This window comes from Hippocampus bargibanti, linkage group LG05, assembly GCF_051943395.1.
Source record: "Hippocampus bargibanti isolate YZ-2025 linkage group LG05, ASM5194339v1, whole genome shotgun sequence".
Classification (NCBI taxonomy): Eukaryota; Metazoa; Chordata; class Actinopteri; order Syngnathiformes; family Syngnathidae; genus Hippocampus; species Hippocampus bargibanti.
The window spans coordinates 4,953,741-4,972,841 of record NC_142738.1 but is presented as its reverse complement, the minus strand read 5'-3'; the positions used below and the strand labels follow the sequence as shown (position 1 = coordinate 4,972,841).

General features: G+C 38.9%; 1 protein-coding gene across 13 annotated transcripts in view; it reads right to left on the bottom strand.

Moving 5' to 3' along the window:
* kif21a (kinesin family member 21A) overlaps nucleotides 1–18,651 on the bottom strand; it is a 44,970-nt gene extending 26,319 nt beyond the window's left edge. For 3 of the 13 annotated variants that reach the window (XM_088995889.1, XM_088995890.1, XM_088995891.1), the window contains exons 1-12: nucleotides 18,354–18,650; nucleotides 9,074–9,296; nucleotides 8,303–8,485; nucleotides 7,002–7,142; nucleotides 6,800–6,934; nucleotides 5,375–5,545; nucleotides 4,563–4,678; nucleotides 4,294–4,489; nucleotides 3,850–4,039; nucleotides 2,497–2,563; nucleotides 1,502–1,705; nucleotides 175–246 (exon numbers count right to left, since the gene is read on the bottom strand). In XM_088995889.1, coding sequence (XP_088852015.1) covers nucleotides 175–246; nucleotides 1,502–1,705; nucleotides 2,497–2,563; nucleotides 3,850–4,039; nucleotides 4,294–4,489; nucleotides 4,563–4,678; nucleotides 5,375–5,545; nucleotides 6,800–6,934; nucleotides 7,002–7,142; nucleotides 8,303–8,485; nucleotides 9,074–9,296; nucleotides 18,354–18,397 — 1,742 coding nt within the window. In that variant the 5' untranslated portion in view covers nucleotides 18,398–18,650. Of the gene's footprint in view, nucleotides 1–174; nucleotides 247–1,501; nucleotides 1,706–2,496; nucleotides 2,564–3,849; nucleotides 4,040–4,293; nucleotides 4,490–4,562; nucleotides 4,679–5,374; nucleotides 5,546–6,799; nucleotides 6,935–7,001; nucleotides 7,143–8,302; nucleotides 8,486–9,029; nucleotides 9,297–18,353 lie in introns of those variants that run through there. The other 10 variants (XM_088995893.1, XM_088995898.1, XM_088995900.1 and 7 more) reach the window with 6 other exon arrangements.
* Between the last annotated feature and the right edge of the window lie 450 nt (nucleotides 18,652–19,101).

The following is a 19,101-nucleotide window of genomic DNA, read 5'->3' as shown; positions in this document are numbered from 1 at the left end:
TTCCCAACTTCAGCGGCATAAAATTAGAACTTTATACGAATTCAAATAAAATGACAAACACAAGTGGCGTTGATGGGCGAATCGTAGGCAAGACCGATGCTTATGTCTCATGATTATGATGAGGATGAGTTCAAAAGTGAGGAGCAAAAGGTCGGAGGGTAGAAGCCAACAAACCTGATGACAACCTCCTCCACCACTTCCTCTTCCTCCTCATTCCTCTCTCGCTCCTCCAACAGGTGCTCGAGTCTTCAGGGGAGGAAGTGAAAGGGTAAACGTCAAGTGAAGAGAGATGAGGAGGAAGGAAGGAAGGAAGGAAGGAAGGAAGGAAGGAAGGGTGAAAGAATTTATTTTGCCTGAACTCAGGGTGTGTTCATTCCTCAATAGTTATCGTACTGTAACAACATCACTGAGCCCCTTTTAAGTAAGCTGCTGACTAAAACATGCCTCACATCTTAAAGGACAACCAACGCCTCCGGACAAGTTGTGTCCATAATTTGTAAAATCACTTCAAATGACTTTTACTGAGCGGATTTTACAAAGATTCCACCACATATAGCTATATTTTACGTTTTAAGACTCGCGCTGAATATTCAGGAAGTCTTGTTTTTGAGTTGGTGACGAGTCCTGACGTCACGGAAGGAACGCCCCTGACCGACAAAGGACACACAATGCATTTTGCGGTACTTTCTTTGATCTGAAAACTTCGTGTTGATGGCAAAATTATAAGGAAAACACATAAATAACGCGATGGTGAATCGTTGTGTGTTGCACCAAGACAACTATTTGATATTCGCTGACACAAATTCCAAGCAGACAAATCAAGCCATTTCCAATGGAGCTCTGGCGCCGTCTTCTGCATTTTCTGGGACGCTATACATCAGTCTTGATGCCTCAAAATGACCCGGAAGACCTTCTTTAATCGAGTGCAAACATGTCTGCTTTCCTCTTCAGAACTATTTGAATCATATTCATAACTGGATGAGTAACAAGAAAGCATATTCTCTGAATCTGAAGCCATTGTTTTGATTCGACAGCAAGGCAAGACGTCTTGGGGTGACGCCACGAACAAGGGGGCGGGACCTTCTGAAACTGGCCACTTACGGGTTCATTTTTTTGCAGATTTTGGACACTAAGTCATTTTTATTGGTGTTTTGCATTTGACTAAAAATATCAGCCTGCGTGTTTTGGGTATTTTAGATGCGTTAAATGTTTTTCTGATGTCAGTTAGGAAACAAAAAAATGGTGTTGGTTGTCTTTTAAATGTGTTATAATGGTACTGACAGCCTTAACTTTCCTAAAATTCAAGCCTGTCAAAAAAGGAAGCAAAGAAAATGGCACTTGCTCAGCCTGTGGAGTTTCTCAAAGTATGAAATGGCCTCTCCAAACCGAAACTTTTTGATTGACATGTCCAGCCAATTTTCATTACGTCCAATGATACTACGTTTTTCACAAACACTAAACTAAATAAATTTTCTGATCCCAAAATTCAGTCTCCGTTTACCTTTTCTTCTTCTTTTTCTCCCGCTTCTTCAGCTTCTCCAGGTCCTTTTTGGCCATCTCGATGATGTCGGATGTCTCCTTCTCGGGGGCGGTGGACGAAGAGGAGAAGGACCCAGGACTGCCGTAGAAGGTCTGGCGGTTGGAGGCGCGTGAGAGGCTCTTGCGCAGGCTCTCGTTCACCGCCTCACTCTCCACAAGTTTGGCTCTGAGCAACAGAACAGTCCGGTAAAAAGTAGACCAATAAGTAAATATAGAGGAAAACAACTTTTTTGCATTTTGGACAGATGCCCTCATTTCAAACTCATATAACTCCATACCCATATAATTTAGCAATTAGCTCTTTTTTCAGAGGAAACAAGAGAGTTTAAGGTATCTACCACTAGATTATTGAATGCTTACGTAGTCCTAAAACTCAATATTCTGTGGGTCCAGGAATTCAAGTGACAATGACAAAAACCCTGGCACTGGAGTGTCTGGCAGTGAATGACTTAAATATAATATTGGTAATTTAAATATAATAAATATTTACATTGTTTATTCTTAATGTCAGCATAAATAATTACCTAATCAATCAAAAGAAGCCTAAATCGAAGCCCAAATCATCTATTTTATTAATATTGTTATCATTTATCTCAACAGACTTTGAAAATGATCATTAATGGAGGAATGATTACTAAAACAATGAACAGAACAAAACAGTTTTGAAAAAAATCTACTGAATTTACTATTGAGCTTTCTAATTAAATAACATGAAAACACATTAAAAGTATTATGGATAATTTACAATACAACACAAAATATTTCAATGTATGTTAACAAAAAATGAATGAAAAATGATCGATACAGTACAAAATCTTTACAAAATTTGACCCATCAAAACCGCTTTTATAATAATAATTATTGTTATAATAATAATAATAATAATAATAATAATAATATTTTATTTCAAGCGCCTTTTTAATCCAACTTCTCATTCAAAACTCAAGACGTGTTTACCTGAGCTCTTCAATTTCCTTGATGTAACTCTGAATCATGTTGCCGATTTCCTCTGTGCCTCCTTCGCCTGAGCAAGAAAGGAAATTGATGAATTTTTCATGTTATTGTTTTTTTACGTAATGAAAAATGACTGTTTGGTCTATGTTGTGTTAAAGGACAACCGACATCTCCGGACAGGTTGTGTCCATAATTTGTAAAATGGCTTCAAATGAGTTCTACTGAGCGTATTTTACAAAGATTCCACCGCATATAGCTATATTTTACGTTTTAAGACTCGCGCTGAATATTCAGGAAGTCTTGTTTTTGAGTTGGCGACGAGTCCGTACGTGACGTCACTAAAGGACCGTAAAAAAGACGCATTCTAGCGGTCCTTCCATCACGTCAATGTATTTTGTGTACTTGTTTGGTCTGGTGACCTCGTGTTGCACCCAAAAGCCGCCAGTAGGCCAGAAGAGGGCGTCCAAACTCCATATAAGGGATTTATCAGCCTGTGGAAACGGAGGTGGCCACAGGAGGTCGCCATTTTGTGCCTCTTTTTTTGGGTGAGAGATTTTCCTCCAATGTTGCCTCAAAATGGCAAAAAAAAAATTATTTAATCGATTGCGAACATGTATGCTTTCCTCTTCAGAACTACAGTAAAGTCTCGTTATATCGATATTCTCGGGAGTCCGAAAAATATCGATATAACCGGGACTATCGATATATCCGACCCTGCGCGCATGTAATGTTCTCCTTGCGTGCAAAGAAATAGTATCGTAATAAGCGGGACTATCGATATCGATATAACGAGACTTTACTGTATTTGAATCATATTCATCACTGGATGTGGAACAAGAAAGCATATTCTCCGAATCTGAAGCCATTGTTTTGATTCACTAGCAATGCAAGACGTCTTGGCGTGACGTCACGAACTGGGGGCGGGACTTTCTGAAAATGCCCAATTCGCAGCTCAATTTTTTTGCAGATTTTGGACACTTTAAGTCATTTTTATTGGTGTTTTGCATTTGACTAAAAATATCATACTGCATGTTTTGGGTATTTTAGATGCTATAAAACGTTTTTCTGGTGTCAGTTAAAAAAAGTGACGTCGGTTGTCCTTTAAGGTCATGGTCTGGTTCACATCTAGTGTGACAAGGGAACTAAATTCTTCTGTAATATTGCCTTTTGTATATTGCAACGGCTTAAAACTCTTTTTTGGGGGAAAATGCTACATCAATTGTTTCCTAACCGCCTCAACTTTAGAATGTAAGGTGCTAGTTGGAATTGCTATGAATGCTAATCAGAGTCTAGACTGCACCGTTTCCAGAAGAATGCAATTTTTTTTATCCAACTCCAGTGTTTGGTGGTGCATACCCGTCCTAGCGAGGGCCTGGTTGGCCTGGTCGCTGAGCAACTGCGTGAGTCGGGCCCGTTGGGCGTCGATGGTCTCTTGCATGGCCTTCACCCGCACGCGCAAGTTGCCATTCTCCGTCTGCAGCATGACGTTCTCGTGAAACATGTCGCTGAAGCTCTCCACGCCATCCTCGCCCGCTAAGCGTTTACCCTGCGCGGGAGAGGACAGCTGTCAGCACCCTCTCACAAATTGTGTCAAATATATTTTTTGAAATTCTTTAGTGAAAGAGTGGCAATAAAATTGACAGTGGGGGGTGTGAAGACTTTTGCAACCACTTTATTTCAGCTTATCTTTACTTGCTCAAAAATAGAAAATGTGGATCGACCTTTAATAGCCATAGTATATCCCCTTTGAAATATCTGCCCCCCTCCCCCTCCTACACACACACACACACACACACACACCGTCTTGTACTCCATGAGTTCCATCTGCAGCCTGGCGATCTCCGTCCTGAGCGCGCTGATCTGCTGGCTGGCTTTATCCTGGTTCACCACCACCTTATTCTTGATGTTACGGGCGCGGTTGGCATATTTCAGTGTGTTAAGCGTCTCCATGAAGTCGCGGTCAGATGGGCTAATGCACGCGATCATCACTGTTTGGCTGACATAGAGAAGGATAACTGTTTCGTGTGCCTTTGTGCGGAAAAGGCGAAGAATAATGTGTGTCCACTGACCTGTTTCCTCCTAAGGAGTCCTGCAGAAGTCGAGTCAGTTTTGAGTCTCTGTAAGGCACATGTGAGGCCCGCTTGCTGCGGTCGCCCAAAGCGCTGATTACATTCCCCAGAGCAAGCTTTAAATGAAGAAAAACATTGAATGAATAAAATAATCAACAAATAAATCAATACAGTCTAGCATTTTAGCTCATATTATTAATGAGCCTTTATTTTTAATGAAAATTATTAATTATTAATGAAAATTAGTTATTAATCAAATTGTTCTATGTTCTGTATGTAATATGTGTAGGAAATGAAACATTCTATTGGGGAAAGTGCAGTTCTATTGGGGAGAGTGCAAGTCATCTGCTCACCCGCACAAAAAGAATCCTGTGACTGTAAAGTGTCCTTGAGAGTTTTGAAAGGCGCTTAGAAATGACATGTTATTATTATTATTTATATGGTAAAAAGAAGAGTAGCTCGATTATAATTTGCTGTTTTTTATGCTGTGTTTGCTGTTATCTATTACCTTTATAGATATCTAGCTAGTTATCGAGGTGGCTATCTAGCTATTAGCTATCTATTAGCTAACAAGCTAGCTTTCTAGTGATTTTTTTACAAATGTCCCCATTGTGGGACGATTAAAGGATTTCTGATTCTGATTTGAGTTACTTCCGGGTTGAGTGAATGCTGGCGTGTGTGGCTGCCGCTGCTTATTATTATTATTATTATTATGAGTTTCATTTTCTAAATCGAACAACCTGAGATAAATTTCTCGAGAAACAGTGTTCATGTATCCATTGTGTCCACCAGATGTCAGTGCAAACACTAACCAGTCCACAGTTGATGGAAATGCCCTCTTTGGCTCGATCTCCCGTGGCGCCTGTCCTTTTGAGCCTTTCGGAGCCGGCCAGGTCCACAAAGTGAAATTTGGCACTGAGCGTCTCATACTCGTCCATGTCTCCGTTGCCATTGGAGACCCGATTGTCGCCGTCTTCCTGCTGCTAGAACCAAGAAGAAAGAATGTGGCGGGTCTTAACATCAAATAGAAACAGTCAGTGACAATAGAATTCAAAAATGCAGTCAAAAATTTTACTGCATGTTTATTCATAGTTTTGTTCATGAATTTGCCGACATGTACTTTATTATGAGTAATTTATTAGAAGCTACATGGGGGCCCTCAAGACTTATAGTTTGGCACTCACAGATTCACTCACTTTGTTAAAAAAGGGGGGAAGGTTAATCCCTCAGTTTGCTCATTTTTATCATGGAAAATGAACATTGGATGTTTTTCCCTTCCAATGTCTTTTGCATGTGTCTGATTTCAACAGGGCTACTAACGACAGCTAGCTAGCAAGATAGATAGCTAGCGAGATAGCTAGCTAGCGAGATAGCTAGCTAGGTAGCGAGATAGCTAGCGAGGTAGCAAGATAGCTAGCTACGTAGCGAGACAGCTCACTCGCAAGATAGCTAGTGAGGGAGATAGCTAGCTATACAGACAGACACAGCTAGGTAGCTAGACAGCGAACTGCACAGCTAGATAGACAGCTAGACAGATTGATAGCTCGATAGATAACTAGATAGATAGATAGTTAGCCTAACTTACAGTTTGGCACCCACAGATTCACTCACTTTATTAAAAAAGGGGGGGAAGGGTTAATCCTCAGTTTACGAATTTTTATCATGGAAAATGAGCATTGGATATTTTTTCTTTCCAATGCATTTCAATGTCTTTTGCATGCGTTCGATTTCAACAGGGCTACTAACGACAGCTAGCCAGCTCGCTAGCTAGCGAGATAGCTAGCTAGGTAGTGAGATAGCTAGCTAGGTAGTGAGATAGCTCGTGAGCGAGATAGCTAGCTAGGTAGCGAGATAGCTAGCTAGACAGACAGACAGATACACAGCTAGCTAGCTAGACAGCTAGCTAGACAGCTAGCTAAACAGCTAGCTAGAAAGCTAGACACAGACACAGACACATAGATAGATAGATAGATAGATAGATAGATAGATAGATAGATAGATAGATAGATAGATAGATAGATAGATAGATAGATAGATAGATAGATAGATAGATAGATAGATAGATAGATAGATAGATAGATAGATAGATAGATAGATAGATAGATAGATAGTTAGCGAGGTAGTTAGCTAGCCAGCTAGATAGCTAGGTAGATAGTGAGATAGCTGGCTAGATAGCTAGATGGCTAGAAAACTTCACAACAGACGATAGGGTTTGCATTTAATGGTATCGAACTCACATTGTCGGGGGAGGCACAGACTCTGACTTGGCACAAGTGGATGGTGAATATGGCGTGCGAGCGAGAGCTCTGGACATTCATCTGCGTGCTGGCGGTGGTACGAGACAGAGCGCCAAGCTTCAGGCACTGCATCATCTGAATAACAAAGAACAAATATGAGTGACGCCATCGTACTGCAATCGTTTCGACTTGGATGTCATACCTCGGCCTCGGAGGACACAGTGCGGGTGGTCACACCAACTGTGTAGATGCCGCCGGTGGAATCCTCATGTATCCTGATGTGAGATTTCTGCTTCCCATCCCGCACTGAGTCAAACAGATCTAGGACTTCCTCGTTATATAGCTGCAACAAGACACAAAAACGTTTTGAGGTAGATTTATGATGTCGGATATCATAACTAGCTGCACGAAAAACTGAACAGGAAGGCGGCAATTGAACAGGAAGTCCACCATTTTGTTTTGCATTTTCTCATTGGAAAGTGAGAAAATGTAGTCCATGACGCCAGCGTCCATATTTGATTTCTTTTTTTTTTTTCAAAGATAATAAATTCTATACAATTTTAAAGGGATTACACAAATTGGAAAGAAAAGCATCCAAGTGAATACGTTAAAATCTTTGTAAAATGAAAATGTCACAAAAAGGAAACCCCCCCTTTCTATTAGAAAAGTCGCAATTTAGTTGTGGCATTGATAGATACATCCATTTTTTTAATGTATTAAAATATTGTCGCACCCCCTTAAAAATTGTAAAAAAATACCAACGAAAAGTATTTTGTTATCTAAAAAAACAGGTTTAATGTTTTTTTTTATTGGACTGTGATTTACTTTATGTTACCTTTGATGAGAAGGTTTCTTCAGTCGTCATCTGTACTTCTTTGAAGGTGTTCGACGTTTCGCTTCTTATGCAAGAGGCTTCGTCAGCGTACTAAAATCTTTTGCTGGTAGTTTCGGCCCTATATATATATATATATATACTACTGTCCAGATGTGGCGGTGCCAGACTCTGCTATGATTGGCCCCTGCTCTCAGGTTGGGGGGAGCAGAGGACTACTCCCGACGGCTACACTGATTATTTCTATTGTCCTGACTGAGTCTAGAGTCTACGACTGGCCTGATTGCCCCATTTGATCTGGTAGCACCTCATCTCATCAGCATAACTAAGCACAGATGACGGCTGAAAAAAACCTTCTCATCGATGGACCACTCCTGTATGACTGAGAGCTTACACAGACATTTTCCATGTTACATTCTGTCCCAACTTTTTTTTCATGTAAAAGGAAAATATTATTGATTTCGCTTTTGTTTTTGTCATCATCCAAATTTGATAACATCTCATGTTGCGGCTTGTCTTTTTTTTTTGTATGCGAGCGCTGTCCAAGTGTGACGGAGCCGCACTATTGTCTCCCAATGTTGCTTCTCCTGAACTCCTCCATTACCACCTTATAAACTCGCTTCTTCACGCCCTAACGGTTAAAAATGACAAGCTACAGTTGGACTAGCTACCTCCAGAAATTGAGCATTGATCTTAAACTCTGGTGCCGGGCGTCCTTGTTCCTGCGCGGCTTCCCGGCGTCGCTCGATGCCCCGGAAGAGGTGGTGGACGGCCCGGGGAATGATACCCAACTCGTCGTCGGCGATGTTGACGTCGAAGCCCGTACCCATGGTGTACGTCTTACCGGAACCAGTCTGCGGATGGCGGCATAGAAAAACAAGTCAACATATAACAAGGTAATATCATGTTTCCTTAGGATGGAACCGATTGGGAGCGGGCATAGTGAGAATAGCATCGGCCCTAAAATTGAACCCTGCGGAACACCACATGACAAAGGGGAAGTATGTGACTCAGCGCAGCAAAAGCTTCTGTCAGAAAGGTAGGACCTAAACCTGTTAAGAGCACACAAAAAATGCTAAGGATAATAAATGTATAATCATCTCTTTTGAAATTTTGCATTTCTGCAGTAAAGAGGTTACAGTAGCAGTGTCATAGCAAGATCCTGCTCACCTGGATTCTGCGCTAAAAGGAGTAGCGATGACATTTACATCATTTTTTTTCCCCAAGATGGCGGCACGTGAACACGCAGCGGCTCCCTTCTCGCGGCAAATTGGGATTTCCGTGTTTATTATGTTTGTTAAAGTCATTATAAGTGCCTTGCACACTGGGTCCGAGGGGACAGTAATTTCATCTGCGCTGTATGTCATGCATATTAGCATATTTGACAGTAAAACTGACTTTGACTTTTGATATGGTGGCATCAGTAATGTAACGCAACTGGCCTGTCCGTAGGCGAAGACGGTGGCGTTGTATCCCTCAAAGCAGCCCTCGATGAGCTTCTCGGTACAAGTTTCATAAATGGCGTCTTGCTGCGAGTCCATGTCGAACACATAGTCGTATGTGAAGGATTTGTCCTTGCCCAGGATGACTTGAGGCTCTCCGGGCATCACGTACGTACAGATGTGACATCCTTCTATCTTCTCTCGTGCGAGTTGAGGACGGATTCTGAGGAAGTAGAAAAATAAAAAATAAAATCTATACGTATACAATTTGATGTCACTGGTACACCAATTTAGGTGGATCTCTGATAGAGATTAAACAGAATAAGAAGTTATCATATTTAAAAGTTTCAGGCTGTTATATGCTTAGTGAATATGTGTGACTCGAGTACACAATTGAAGCACGGAGAAACGTGGGGTCAATCTGAGGTCAACAGACGGAGCCTGTTAAACTGTCATCTTCATCTAGGAGATCTGGCCTTGGACAGAATTTAGGACTTGAGAAACTCCTTTATCACAGGAGCAATTTACGACTTGAAACTCCTTCACAGGAAGAGCTCATTAGCCAGGTTACAAATTTATTAGTTCATGGAAAAGACAATATTTTATTGCTTACAGCTGTTCGTGCTTAGAACTCAAGCGGTGTGGTATTCTAATCAAGAAAACTATGTTTTACTAATGTATCACTTAAATTTGCATAAACTCTCAATGAATAGCTTAGCAGAGGGCTGCAGAATTTGGGCGTCTGTCATAAATGGCTGCGTCTCCTGCCGGCAGTAAAAGACAATCTTTCTGTGTTCGAGCCTGCGTCCACAGTGTCCGATCGAACATCTCTGACAATCTCCGTGTGAAATGTTGGACGTTTCTGCATGGAGGACCGACCGCAGTGGCATATCAGACACTCGCTGTGTATGAGGAACCAATGGCAAATCTACTGTTATATCTCCGAAAGACCAATTTGGCGATATCTCTGTGTGAAAGGCTTGAAGTCACCATGTGAAAATATTTCACACAATATTTCCCCTTCACACTTTGCTGTGTAAAACCGCAAGCAAATTAAGACTTTGCGTGGTGTGAAATATGTGAATTTGCTGTGAGAAACTACTCTTTCATCATTTGCTGTGTTTCGTTAGAAACTCAAAGGTGAATAAATGTTATTGTTAGCATTTTAAATCTTTTCAAGTTTCTATACTATGGTTGCACCTGGCAGCATTTTGCATCTAGCGTGGATAATGACCTCATTGTGCCTTCAAAACAATGTCTAAGGGGTACAACACAGTCCAGCCATTGTGCATCCCTAAATGCGACACCGGACCCTGGCACCGAGCGCACAGAAACCGTGGGAGCAACGTGGTACTGGGATACCTCCAGGGGGTCTTTTGAGTTGTTTGCAGCGATGGTATGTAACATTTGTAATCCGCAACAGTGAGAACAGGATGATCGTTGTTTCAGGAGACTCAACTGAGTAATCCTGACAAGAAACTGAATGTTGACGTGACGTCTGTTGGCTTGTTCAAGACAATTTATTTGGCAAAACTTCTAGAAAGAGGGCAATGTCCCTGAATAATCAAAATATGACGGACAGACCCACATTTTTTTGCCTTTTTTCCATGTTAGCGCTTTGTTACAGCTTCAGCTGTTGTTAAAGTGCTATATAAATCCATTTCTATGTATTGTATTTTGTACAGCCGTCTCCATTTTAATCTCATATAACTCCATATAACTTAGGAATTAACTATTTTTTCTGATGAAAGAAGAGAGTCTAAGGTTTCTTACGCTGCATTGAATGTTTATGTAATCCTAAATGGAATTTAAGTGACAATGACAAAAACCCTGAAAATTTTTGCACATGGTCTGGTAGAGAATGAGTTCAATTTGGTGTGCATTTAATTAGCAACTAGATGGGGAAAACATTAACAACAAAAAGTGAACTACAAAAAAAAACCTGTCACTTAAAACAAACAAGTATTTTTTTTTAAGAATATGGGTACAGTTTCACACTTAATGTACTGTATGTATACGATATTAGCTAACTGGCCGGCTAGCTAGCTATCTGGCTGGCTATCTATTAGTTAGATAGCTAGTTGTCTAGCTGTCTACGTGGCTATCTATTGGCTATCTATTAGCAAGCTAGCTTTCCATGTATTTGAGTTACTTCTGGGTTGAGTGAACGTTGGCGCATGTGGCTGCCGCTGCTCACCCACAGAAAAACTTCTCCTGTGACTGAAAAGTGACCTTGAGACTTTTGAAAGGCACTTATAAATGACATGTATTATTATTATTGTTTTTTTGTGTGTATGTATTTTTTTGTGTATTTATGTATTTATTTGTTTATTTTAATGCTATAAATACTTTCTCTGAGCCATTTATCTTCACAAAAGTGTTGACTGTGCTAGAGCCAATGGCAAGCTTCTTTGGGCCATTGGCAGTGCGACACCTTGAACTGGTTGCCAACCAATCAGAGGGCACATATAAATGAACAACCTTTCGCGATCAGTCACACCTAGGGACAATATCGGGTGTTCAATTACCCCATTAAATAAAGGGTGGGGAGCCATTTAAGCCAAAACCACACACCACAAACTGGTCTCCTGGGTGCCATGTCATCCGGTGGTTTTTGAGAACTTGAGAACTGTGTTGATATCGTAATAAATACATTTCAAAATAAATAAAAGTTGACATGAATTGACAAAGATGAATATGAATAAGATTTTGGGCATAATAAATTAGCTTTAGTTTTTAGTTCCCCTTTTTGTGATTTGAAGAAGCATTTTCATTTGTCTTTTATGCGCAAACAAACAAATAAATAAAATAAATACATGGATAAATAAACAAATAACTAAATAAATAATCTAACAAATATTAAAATAAATGACAATAAATATGAAAATGCATATTAACAAATATTAAAATATATATTAAAAAAGAAATAAATAAACTAACAAATATTAAAATATATATTAAATACATATTAAAATATATATTAAAATACATATTAAAATACATGTTAAAATAAATATCAAAATACAGTAAAGTCTTGTTATATCGATATCGGATATATCGATAGTCCCGGTTATATCGATGCTATTTCTATGCACGCACGGAGAAAATTACATGCAAACAGGGTCGGATATATCGATAGTCCCGGTTATATCGATATTTTTTCGGACTCCCTTGAATATCGATATAACGAGACTTTACTGTGTGTGTGTTTTTTTTCTCTAGTTGAACTTGTGTTATTTCATTTGTTTCCGTTTCCTAAAATAATCTTTGTGCGCGCTAGAAATGTTGAAAACAAGTGCTCCAAGAAATGCCACACCCTAAGTATGCCAGTGCAGTATGTGTGCGTGGCAGAGGATGCCATTGCCATGGTGACCATCAATTGACGAATTAAAATCTTCATCCCAGGCAGAGAGGAAATCACAGCGGCCCGGTCCACTGCAAGATGAGAAATGTTGGGCCAAAAATGAAAAAGCTCAGCATCCTGCCAAGCGTCAACCCGCAGGTCTAAAAGCAGAATACCCCCCACCCCCCACCCCCGCACCCCAAATAGGACGAGGATGTAACTCCAGTGGGGCTCACAAATAGGACGCACTCGCTCTCAAATAGATTTACAGGTCTCGTCAACGTCATATTTAGACCGATGAGGTCTGCATTTCCCCTGTAAACTAATGGCTGCGGCTCACAATATGATTTCAATGGCGTCACAAGAACGGTCAATAAAGATCAAAACGTGAGTTTAAAAATAATAATGGCAGCATTTCTGAATGTGATATAGTCTGATTTGTTGATTCTGGTTTTTTAAAAAAAAGGTCACGATGAAATCTTTAAAAAAATAAATGAAAAATGGTAAATATGTCATTCTAAAAATATGTAATAGCTGCAGCCATATTGCACATGTTTTGCTGTAATTAATTTCATATCAAACACAGCTATTATATTTTTATTCACATTTATGTTTACAAAATAAATGTTAAAGGACACCAAGTTGTGTCCATAATTTGTAAAATCACTTCAAATGACTTCTACTGAGCGTATTTTAATAAGATTCCACCGCTTATAGCTATATTTTATATTTTAAGACTCGCGCTGAATATTCAGGAAGTCTTGTTTTTGAGTTGGTGACGATTCCAGACGTGACGTCACGTCAGGAACGCCCCTGACCGAGAAAGCGACACACAATGCATTTTGGGTACTTTGTTTGGTCTGAAAACTTCGTGTTGATGGCGAAATTAGAAGGAGAACACATACACAACGTGATGGTGAATCGTTGTGTGTTGCACCAAGACTACTATTAGATACTAGTTGACACAAATTCCCAGCAGATAAATCAGCCCATTTCCAACGGAGCTTGGACGCCATCTTGTGCATTTTCTGGGACGCTACATTTTGAAGTAGTTTTGGGACACTTTAACTCATTTTTATTGGCGTTTTGCATTTGACTAAAAATATCAGCATGTTTGTTTTGGGTATTTTAGATGCTATAAAACAGTTTTCTGATGTCAGTTAGGAAACAAAAAAATGGTGTCGGTTGTCCTTTAAAGCATCAGCCACTTCTTTCCCTTACCACACGCAAGAACATTGACCCGCAGGAAACGTCCAAAGCGGTTATCAATATACCACGCGGTGACTTTTGACCCCTCCTTGTTTGATTGGACGCTACTTTTTCCAAAAACAACTGACGAGGACTCAGGTATCAGTGGAAATTCCCCGTTTAAATCCAGCACATCATGAGCGGAGGAAGCAGCATATCATAATATAATCAACTCCCTTTTCTATCCAATTATGCATACCGGTTTGTTCGTAGTCAGCTTGTTCGCCTGTCGGATGATCCAAATGGGTGTTTGATGAGCATTCATCAACCATTAAACTAGTTACATTTCAACATTATCAGGGAAGACCTAAATATCAGTCTTGTATTTGATGATCCCTTTTGCATAAAATAAACAACCAAATAAATAAATAGTAAGATAAATAAATACGCATGAATATAAACAACCAAAGAAATAAATGAATAGTTGAAGAAATGACTGAATAAATAAATACATTAATTAATATATAAATACTATATAAAATACTATATAAATATATAAATGTAAATTTCTCCACTGTGAGACTAATAAAGGCAAATCCAATCAATCCAATCCAATACAAAATAAAAAAATACTCAAAATAAATAAATAAGCATGAAAATAAACCAAATAAAAAACTAAATAGTTGAATGAACGAATGAATGACTAAAGAAATTAATATATAAATAAATAGTTTGAAAAACACATTAAATTAATAGAAAAATAAATAAATAGTTGAATGAAGGAATGAATGAATAAATAAATTAATATATAAATAACTACTTTAAAATACACTCAATAAATAAATACACAAATAGCAAAATAAATGCATAGATAAGTGTGAAAATAGGCAACCAAATAAATAGATAGTTAAATAAATAAATAAATTAATAGTTGAATGAATTAATAAATAAATAAATATACAAATACATAGTTTTCAAAAATACATCAAATAAATAAATAAACAATTGGATGAATGAATGAATAAATACATTTATTAATGAATATATAAATACTAGTTTGAAAAATACATCAAATAAATAAAATAAATAAATAAATGGCTGAATGAACCAATGAATGAATAAATAAATTCATATATAAATATTTAATATAATAATATTATAAAAATATAAATAATAAATATTTGAAAATTACAATAAATAAATAAATAGAAAAATAAATAAATAGTTGAATGAACGAATGAATGAATGAATGAATAAATAACTAACTAACGAAATAACGACTGTAAAAATACACTAAATAAATAAATACATAAATAGCAAAATAAATAAGTAAATAAACATGCAAATAAGCAACAGAATAAATAAATAAATAGTTGAATGGACGATTGAATGAATAAATAAATATTCAAATACATAGTTTTAAAAATACATCAAATAAATAAACAATTGGAGGAATGAATGAATAAATAAATTTATTAATGAATATATAAATACTAGTTTGAAAAATACATAAATAATTAATAAATACATAAATAAATAAATGAATGGTTGAATGAACGAATGAATGAATAAATTAATATATAAATAAAGTTTGAAAAAACACTATAAATAAATAGGTGAGTGATTTTTTTATTTTTATTTTTATTTTATTCATATTTTACGATCAGCACTTTCATTTGAGGCAAACAGGAACTTATTTTTGTTTGTTTTCACAGTAATTATTGATTTGAAGGAAAATCTGATCAAAGTTCAGGAAGGTTTTTTTTGTTCTTTTTTTTCTGTCCACTTGACTTTAAGGAATATTCGTAAAGTGAAGAAGGGAAACGTGACATTATTTTTTTAGGCCCAATCAATAGTTGTTCACGTTGTCAAAAGCGCACCCAGTTTGGGGGATTATCAGCTGTTGTTCCTCGTCAGCTGATTTTAAGTCTGCTTAACTTCCTTATCCACTGGCCTGCAGCTCACAAGGTTGTATCCACTTATACGAGCAGCGGCATGCCTTCCACCCATTAAACTGAGCCCACGAAAGCCTTCGGGTTCTTTACGGATCGACTTAATGTCATTACAATGCCCTGCCCAGCAGCCTGAACGGCAACAAGCCCTGGCAAGGCATCAATATGAATTTTGTCGAGGAAAATATTTACATGCAGTTCTGAATGTGCAACAAAGTGGAAAATGTGTGTTTAATCTTTATTAGGTGTTTGTCGTCAAGCAATGGAAAGAGTGTTGCAATTACCATGGAAACAATTTTTTGTTCTTAATCCAACCACCCGCTTATCTCAACAGAGCTCTTGCTGTTCTTTCATCTGGAATTTGCAGGTATTGGTAGTCCCGTGGTGCCCGTACTTGGAATTATTTACACAAAACATAATTACAGTGAGACCTCAACTTACAAACACCTCAACTTACAAACTTGTTGTCTTACAAACGTCAAATTTATGAAAATTAAACCTTATAATAAGCACTATTTTCATAATACACACCCACCACGGCTGGCGGAGTGATCTTCGGCGCAAGCACACGACCGAACAGCACCAGAGGTTAAGTTACTAACAGTCCTTATGGAAGGTGACTCTCCTTCCATAAGCCATCAACGACCATCAAAAAGGTAAATAAAACTTTATTTTACAGCACAGTTTATTTCTTTAATTACAGTCGTCATGTAAAGCGCCTTTCTTTCCAAACAGCAATTCCCTTTGACTTTCGACCTCCAACGCCATTCCATCAAGCCATAAATGACCATCACAAATGCAAATAAAGTGACTTTATGATACAATGCAGTGTATTTCTTTCATTACAATACAATAGCACATTTATGATACATAGAATAAGGTATATTGTGTATAGTTTTAAGGCTTATTTAGTTGAAAAGTATATTTTATGGAAACCCGGGAACGGATTATTCCCATGTTAATGGTTTCCTATGGGAATTTTTTTTTAAGATACACACTTTTCGCCTTACACACTCTGTCTGGGAACCAATTAAGTTCGTAAGTTGAGGTCTCACTGTACTATGTTTTGAGGGTGTACACTGGTGAGAGGGGGGGGGGGGGGGGGCACCATTTCCTGCAAGGTAGATACAATTGATTTTCACGAGGAAGGGTGACAAAACACCTGTGAAACATGAAGCAATGTGTGTTCATTGAGAAGAATAACAAAAAAGGTTTCTTCCACTTGCCATACATTATTTGAAATGTAAAAAAAAAAACGCTAACACAAGCGGAAATGCAGTTTACCGCGCATGCGCACATTATGCTTTCATAATCGACCGTACGGAGCGATAAAAAAAATATACATGATTGAGTATTACTTTTGCTCCCCTGGATCCGCACTAGATACAACGTGTTTGGTCAATGGCACATGAGACTTGATTTGGCTACATTTTCCACGTGTCCGGCAGTTTTAAAGTGGCTCTTGAGATCGTAAAATCCACTTGAAGCAACTTTTACGTCCTTTTTACACGGAACGCAGAACGAAAACTGAGGACCTTTTGTCGACGATCTTATCTTATCCATCCAGCGTATTCACTTTGGAGACTCCCATTCTTTTTGGTGGCGACCCGATCCTAGAGTTTTTCTCTTTTTAATTGGCGGTTCTCCGATTCTTACCTCTACTTTATAACTAGTTGATTCCTCGATTGCAACACAAATACCGGACTTCGAATACGGAAATGGAAATACAAAATAAAACGAAAACAATGTGACACGCATGCGCATATCAGGCTTCATCGACATAGACTCGATAACCGCAGATTTGTTTTTTTTTATCATATAAAAATACAGTAAAGTCTCGTTATATCGATATCGGATATATCGATAGTCCCGGTTAGATCGATACTATTTTTATGCACGCACGGAGAAAATTACATGCAAACAGGGTCAGATATATCGATAGTCCCGGTTATATCGATATTTTTTCGGACTCCCTTGAATATCGATATAACGAGACTTTACTGTAGTTATACGCCGTACACAATTCAAAATGATGAAAAAAACGTATAAAATACGGGGAAAACGTCGAAGTTGACAGGTATGCAAATGAACTGTCTGTATTGTGTCAATAGTTAATCAAAATCAGGAGTCTCACGACCAAATCGTGAGACTTAACATGTATGAAATTAACGGGAGCCACGTATACAAAAAACCCTCGTCCCAATACTCTTTCCCAGATTTGGATTTTGAATTTATTTTAGTGAAAAATAGTGAGAATTGTGTCAATGTACCGATATTGACGAGCCCCGCTGTATGTAGAACTGATAGAACACATTGCATTGTACTGGACGGAAAGACGGATATACAAATAGACAGATAGAGAGATAGACAGATAGATATACAGATAGATAGATAGATAAATGCCAAAGTGACTAAAGGGCGAGACAAGAAATGACGACATCCTTTACGTCACAATCTTAACAAGTCGACCCTATGAACTTCGCTGACGAGCTAACTGGTGGGCCCCCAAATTTAGTGCATGAAGAGACACCGCAACGTCTCCAAACAGACTCAGACGCTCAGTCTCCACGTCTGCTTCATCCGCGACCGTTACACCACCACGACCATCCTCTCGGCTCCCGAACACCTGCACCCAGGGCCACAGTACCAGCCGACCGACCATAACTGGAACTAGGCCTACATATAGAGACCCCAGGCCATGTTCCAAGCCGGTGGTGGGTGATTCGGTGTTACCGCGCAGGTGCTAGCGAGTTAGCTTGACAGGTGTCATATACAAATAATATAGAAGTGGACTCACCTCAACGCCACACGAACCGAACTTTCATCCTGGCCTGGCGTCATGGTTCCTCGCGTAATCCTCTCAAATTTGAAAGGGGTAAAAATTCGCCGTCATGTCCCAAAAAGAACCCCAAAAAATAAGACGTTTTGTTTTGTGTGGCTTTTTTTTCAACCTGCGCATACGCCGCGGATGCATCCACGCGCGTGCGCAAGTCACAGCCAGCACCACTAACAGGCTAACCGGGATCAGCACAGCCGGCGTGAACGCGTACGCAAACAAACGTGTGGTTTGCACGCAACCGCACGCACGCGCTGGGTGCAGGACCGCCAGCGGGAGGGGAGGGAACCGCAATGCGTCACTAAGCCGCGCCCCTTCTCGTGTCGTCATAACTAGCGGACAACACATTTAGTCTTCTTCGATAAACTATTTAGATTTATTTCACTTTTTTTACGGTTTCTACTGTAGTCATTGAAATAAAAATACATATATACAATTACGAATCCAAACGTCCACTTTTCTGATGTGCACTTTAAATGCAACCAACGTCATAGCAGGAGGTGTTTTTAAGATATTTGATGTTCACACGAGTACGTTTTTGTTCCTCTGACTCGTGTATCATTCTGACAAGATGTCCTCGCGGTTGCTTAGTGTTGTTGGAGGCATGCACATGCATGCACAGACCCTAATACATTAGAGAAGAGGAGGTTCGGGGTTTTAAATGTTCGGCATTGGGGACTATGGTGGAGTTCTGGCGACATCTGGTGTC